Raw genomic sequence first — 6,000 nt, forward strand, 5'->3', positions numbered from 1 at the left:
CAGATGCAAAACAAAGTCTATAATTATATGGTACTATAATTATGGTTAAATTATGATTTTATAATAGATTTGAAAGTTTTCGCATGAGAATAATTTTAATAATAATAGATACTAGCAGTAAAAAATGATAAAATGTATTGCACAATCAAATGTCGGACGAATAAGTATCATTGTGAAATAGATTAGACGATGTAATGTCACAAATGATAATATGTCAGACGATGAAATGTCGCAGACGATGAAATGTCAAACGATAAAGTGTCAACGTACAAATGTCTTACGAACAAGTGATAGATTGCGAAGTAACCTGATATCGTAGTTTTTCATAATAATATTATTTAAAAAACGCTTGTGTTACAGATATTCATAGGTTCTTCCTTGTTATGTTATAATTAAAGATCAAAATTTAATTTTAATGAAATATAATAATCAGTTCTTATATTTTATCTTATTTTAGAAATAACATACCTATCAGTCAAAGGCGTGATTACGAGACGCGGACAATTACCGATGTACTCGTAAGCATACTTTATTGTCGAATAGATAAGTCTGACGTAAACATCGTCCTCCCAGTAATAACGAAGTTGCGCTAACCATTCAAAATCCATCTCGTTAATGATCCGTTTTTCGATAAGAGACTTAACGACGTCCATTGCGTGTACATCGGTGGTGATAAGAGCGTTCAATGTTGTTCTATTTTGCTTGGACAGTTGTCCTGCAATTTAATCGAAATTTTTACAAACACGTTCTTTAAAACAAAGAATTTAATATAATGTAATGTTTATTATAATATCACAAACCTCTAACTAGATTGACCAATTTCAAGATTTCAACCTTTAATTTCTCGTAGAGTGATTCCATTGCAAAGGGTGCATGATCAACTAAACAATTTTGTACTTCAAGACTCCAATAAATTTGCGAAACGCACAGAACAACCATGCCAGGCCAAATAAGCACCCATGTTATTCGTTCGTTTATCTCGTAGTCCAAATAACTTAAATAGATTTCCTCTCTTACTGATCGTACCATCTGTTTCTCAACCTATAGCATTGAATTTTATTCAAATATATTATAAAAGCAATAAAAACAATTTTTTCTTTAAACGCCTATGTTAATACTCGATATTAAAACCCTAAAATCTAGTTTGAATTGTATATTTTACTAATGTAATAAGATTACAATAAAAAAATATAATATGATCGATGAGGTGATACAGTTATTACCGGAAACCTTGTATATACAGGGTGAATCATTTTAATGTCTCCACCTAAATATCTTTATTTCCAAGTAATAAGCAGAGGTGTATGCAGTAGAGGGTGACACTAGTATACACTGTAGCCATCATCTATCCGTGGCAGTAGTGTTAATAGGGGAGTTCTAACTCAGGTCCTCTGAGGGGAGGTGAGGGACGGGAGGTCCCGCGCGGGCGAGGGGGCATGACGTCACGCGGGCGGAGGGGGATTTTGGTGGTGTGGGGGAATGACGTCACGCGGGCGGGGGAGCTTATCACGGGAGCATAATCAGCGCGGTGTATTACAAAGGGCGGGTGTCGATGTCCGACTGCTCGAATTTATAAACATTATAAACAAATATCGTCTCGCACTATTGCACGTGCAGCATTATTGAATTTCGTAGATATTACAAATGGCTAGCGCCGATGTCCGGCTGCTATAATTTATTATAAACAAAATAGAACCCTTTTCCTACTCGCGAACACCTCGCGCTATTCTTCTCCCACAACCATAGAATGCTATCCTTTTCCTACTCGCGAACGCCTCGCGCTATCCTTCTCCCACCCGGTCGCGCCGCAGTTACATATCTATCTTATATGCGAGGAAGGGTAGCGAAATAATCATTTTGTTCATTTCAATTGTTAAATCGTTAATCCATATTGGTGTATGATTGGGCGTTTGCACAAGTCGTTCAACGTCCGCTCGTTTCAGCATTAACGATTCCCATGTGTCGATAGATAATACCTCGGTTATCGCCGAGATGCAATTCCACATAAGATGTTATTCCAACGCTGATTCCAATATCTAAGTATTTATAAGCAGTACGCGTCAAAGCAAATCTGCGTACCAAAATACGTGGTATACAACGAGGTTTATCGCATCTGAAAAAATACAAAAAATATAAAATAGCATGGAAAAAACATATATGAAAAAAAAAATATATATATATATATGTATGAAACATTTGTGATACTTACAAATCAAGTGGTTTCTTGTACGGTTTAATTTCATCTCGTGGTTTCTTGCACGGCTTAATTTCGTCTCGTGGAACGTAGTAATTCACGCGTTTGCAACCGTTGCTGGTGCTTCCTTCAGCGGAGTACATTTTGTCTCTCGGTTATGAGAAGTGGACCGTTGGTACTAGCAGTTGACACGACACTGATCGTATAAAAATTAATCGAATATACGTGACGCTTATTTTTCAAAAGCATGATGTGGTGGGAGATCAATGCTCTGAAAATTTAGGAGAAGGGGAAACGGTCAACGTATGATGCGATGGGAGATTATTGCTCTGAAAATTTTTGGAGAAGGGGAAATGGTCAACGTATGATGCGATGGGAGATTATTGCTCTGAAAATTTAGGAGAAGGGGAAACGGTCAACGTTAAAAAGAATTCTTAGAAACGACTCGCGAGGAAAAGAGTGGAGAGAATAAGAAATAAAAAACATTAAATACGTTTACACATTTTATTTATAAAAATATTGCAATTTTTTTTGGCGTTGCGACCACCAGCTAAATATTTTTAATACATTCTGTAATGCGCAATTCTTAACATGTTTTCCGCATCGTATAGTATTAGTAACATCTAGATTATTTAAAGATTCAATATCTTCGTAATCAGCATCCAAAGTCTCGATGATTAAATTTTCTCTCGCAAGATTCTCAAGCAAATCCACCAGCCATTCTCGTTTCTGGCATCCCTTGACGTACACGAGAGTCGACGTCTCGTCATCCTCTTCCGTACCAAGCACGGCCGATGTAATCAAGCATTTAGCCATGCTGTACGACACGTTTCCGACTTCCCATCGTAATCCATGGTGATTCGCGATCAGCCAGGAAGCACATGATTTGTCGGATTTTGTGAGGAGATTCCATGGTAGGGGGTATGTAAAAATGTAATGCGCCAGAACGGTCCCCTTTCTCAGCACCGCCACCTCCTTTACGACAAATTTCATCCCGACGAAGAATCCTTGTAGGTCCACAAACGTTGGTATGGACATAACGTTTTTCTTTTTATATCAGCACGTCGAGAAGAAGAAGAAGACTGCGATTGATCCTGATGCATTATTGGTTTTATCAATGCTCTGAAAATTTAGGAGAAGGGGAAATGGTCAACGTATGATGCGATGGGAGATTATTGCTCTGAAAATTTAGGAGAAGGGGAAACGGTCAACGTATGATGCGATGGGTTATTGCTCTGAAAATTTAGGAGAAGGGGAAACGGTCAACGTTAAAAAGAATTCTTAGAAACGACTCGCGAGGAAAGGAGTGGGGAGAATAAGAAATAAAAAACATTAAATACGTTTACAGATTTTATTTATAAAAATATTGCAATTTTTTTGGCGTTGCGACCACCAGCTAAATATTTTTAATACATTCTGTAATGCGCAATTCTTAACATGTTTTCCGCATCGTATAGTATTAGTAACATCTAGATTATTTAAAGATTCAATATCTTCGTAATCAGCATCCAAAGTCTCGATGATTAAATTTTCTCTCGCAAGATTCTCAAGCAAATCCACCAGCCATTCTCGTTTTTGGCATCCCTTGACGTACACGAGAGTCGACGTCTCGTCATCCTCTTCCGTACCAAGCACGGCCGATGTAATCAAGCGTTTAGCCATGCCGTACGGCACGTTTCCGTCTTCCCATCGTAATCCGTGGTGATTCGCGATCAGCCAGGAAGCACATGATTTGTCGAATTTTGTGAGGAGATTCCATGGTAGGGGGTATGTAAAAATGTAATGCGGCAGAACGGTCCCCTTTCTTAGCACCGCCACCTCTTTTACGACAAATTTCATCCCGACGAAGAATCCTTGTAGGTCCACGAACGTTGGTATGGACATAACGTTTTTTATATCAGCACGTCGAGAAGAAGAAGAAGACTGCGATTGATCCTGATGCATTATTGGTTAGCCGAAGCGCCGAGCTCACACGTACGCTGTTTGCGCTTGTGCGTGTTATCCCCTCCATCTCGATTGCATGTTGCTCGCGTCTCAATTCTGGCATCACTGGCGTCGACTGCTTTTATCTCTGTCAGACGTACGCGAGAATACCTAAACATCTGATACGCGATAACGCGAACCTGCTGATCCTGTTCAAACAGGATGGTACCAACCTGAAACACGTGTACAACGATCACGTGAATACCGACATGTCGTACGATGAATTTTGCGCGTTGTGTCGCGATTGTTGGCAGTGCAAGTACGGATTCGTAGTAATAGACAAGGACAGCTCGCTCAACGATGGTCAATACAGAAAAGGATTTAACGTGTTCGCGATACCGCAAAACGATTAGTCGTTGCCGATACTTCGTCGGGAGTGAAGCGTAAGAGAGAGAGAGAGATTGACATTTTCGCTTTTCCGCGATGGCTGCAATCGATAAGAACGAGGATATTCGCGAGCGCGAGAAGATTGCGAGGGCAATTGTGAAAACTAGCGAATCGATTCGCAAGAAACATCGCGCTTTGAAGACCGGTAAGATCGAGGAGGATATCGTGTTGGACAGGCGCTTTAGACCTCTCATCGAGCCGCTACAAAAGATCGTCGACAACTCTAGCTCGATCGCGGTGAAGAACGAGCCCGAGAGTAACACCGACGCGGGGATCGAAGCGTTATCCATCCCGAAGCGCGAGAAGGATGATGCGACACCGCAAAAGAGAAAACGATCCAATATCAGGTCGGATCGCTCACCGACACCGCATAAATCGAAACGATCGGACGCTGCACCGGATGTACCGCCGATAACTTCTACACCATCAGCGTCAATGAAAACCGTACAACCTACGATGTCCGAATTACTCGCGAACGAGGATGTTTTCGAAACCACGGACGACTCGCTCGTGACATCCGTCCGAAATCAGTTGCAAACGCTGAAGGGTCGAGAAACGTTGCAAGATCAGTTAGGTCCACTGGATCAAAGGTATATCTGGCCTGTTCTGAGCGGCGATCGAGAGAGTGGTATTGACACCGTGTACGGTGTTTATCTCGACAACGATGGAATGATGTTCGGTAATAAACATTTTGACGTGGACAACGCGGATAACATAATTATCGACGGCGTACGATACGCCGGCACACCTGGTCTTTACGAGTTGATCTTCAAGAAAGCCCCCGATGACGTCATCTATACGGAGGATGATATGCAAACGTACAAGAGTATGCTGTTGACGACGAGCGCGCATAAACGCAATCACGATGCGCACGGTCGATTACTGAGTAACAGGGGATACAAGTACAAAGAATTAATCGCAAAGCTGATACCGATCGAACCCAAGGGAAAAAATCTGGAAAGGGATTTATTCGTGCCTCGCGAAATAACGCTAACCGACAACAAAATCGACTACGTGCACTGGGACAATCCCAACGAGCTGGTGGATCGTTTACGATTGCTCGACGCTTCGCACTAAGTAGGCCACAACGGCCACGACAACGAGATTCTGTCGATCATCGAGGAACTTCGCGAAGCCGGCATTATTATAAATTAAACTGTGTCTCGACAAAACTAATCAATCGATCGATCGATGTCGCTCGCATCGATGATGCATATCAACAAATTTGGGATATCCGAGCAGAGCAAAGACGTGACGAACGCCATTTTGTACCGTTGATGGAGCGGATTAATGAGAAATTTCGTGCGCGATAACGCTCTGTGTTGCACTGTTACGGACTTTGACGCGAGGTCGCGCAAGATTCGCCGTGTAGCGCAACCTGAATACGATGGACGAGAATAAACGGTTATTGAATGGTTAAAAAATTAGAGATATAA

General features: G+C 41.4%; 1 protein-coding gene across 1 annotated transcript; it reads right to left on the reverse strand.

The window, feature by feature from the left end:
* Nucleotides 1-1,898: 1,898 nt before the first annotated feature.
* LOC115240472 lies at nucleotides 1,899-2,559 on the reverse strand. The gene is made up of 2 exons (XM_029815636.1): nucleotides 2,210-2,559; nucleotides 1,899-2,113 (listed from the first exon to the last, which is right to left on the reverse strand). Exons 1-2 carry the CDS (start codon nucleotides 2,335-2,337, stop codon nucleotides 1,924-1,926), a joined length of 318 nt encoding a protein of 105 aa, XP_029671496.1. The 5' UTR covers nucleotides 2,338-2,559; the 3' UTR covers nucleotides 1,899-1,923.
* Nucleotides 2,560-6,000: the final 3,441 nt, after the last annotated feature.

This window comes from Formica exsecta, unplaced genomic scaffold, assembly GCF_003651465.1.
Source record: "Formica exsecta isolate Colony F162 unplaced genomic scaffold, ASM365146v1 scaffold435, whole genome shotgun sequence".
NCBI lineage: Eukaryota > Metazoa > Arthropoda > Insecta > Hymenoptera > Formicidae > Formica > Formica exsecta.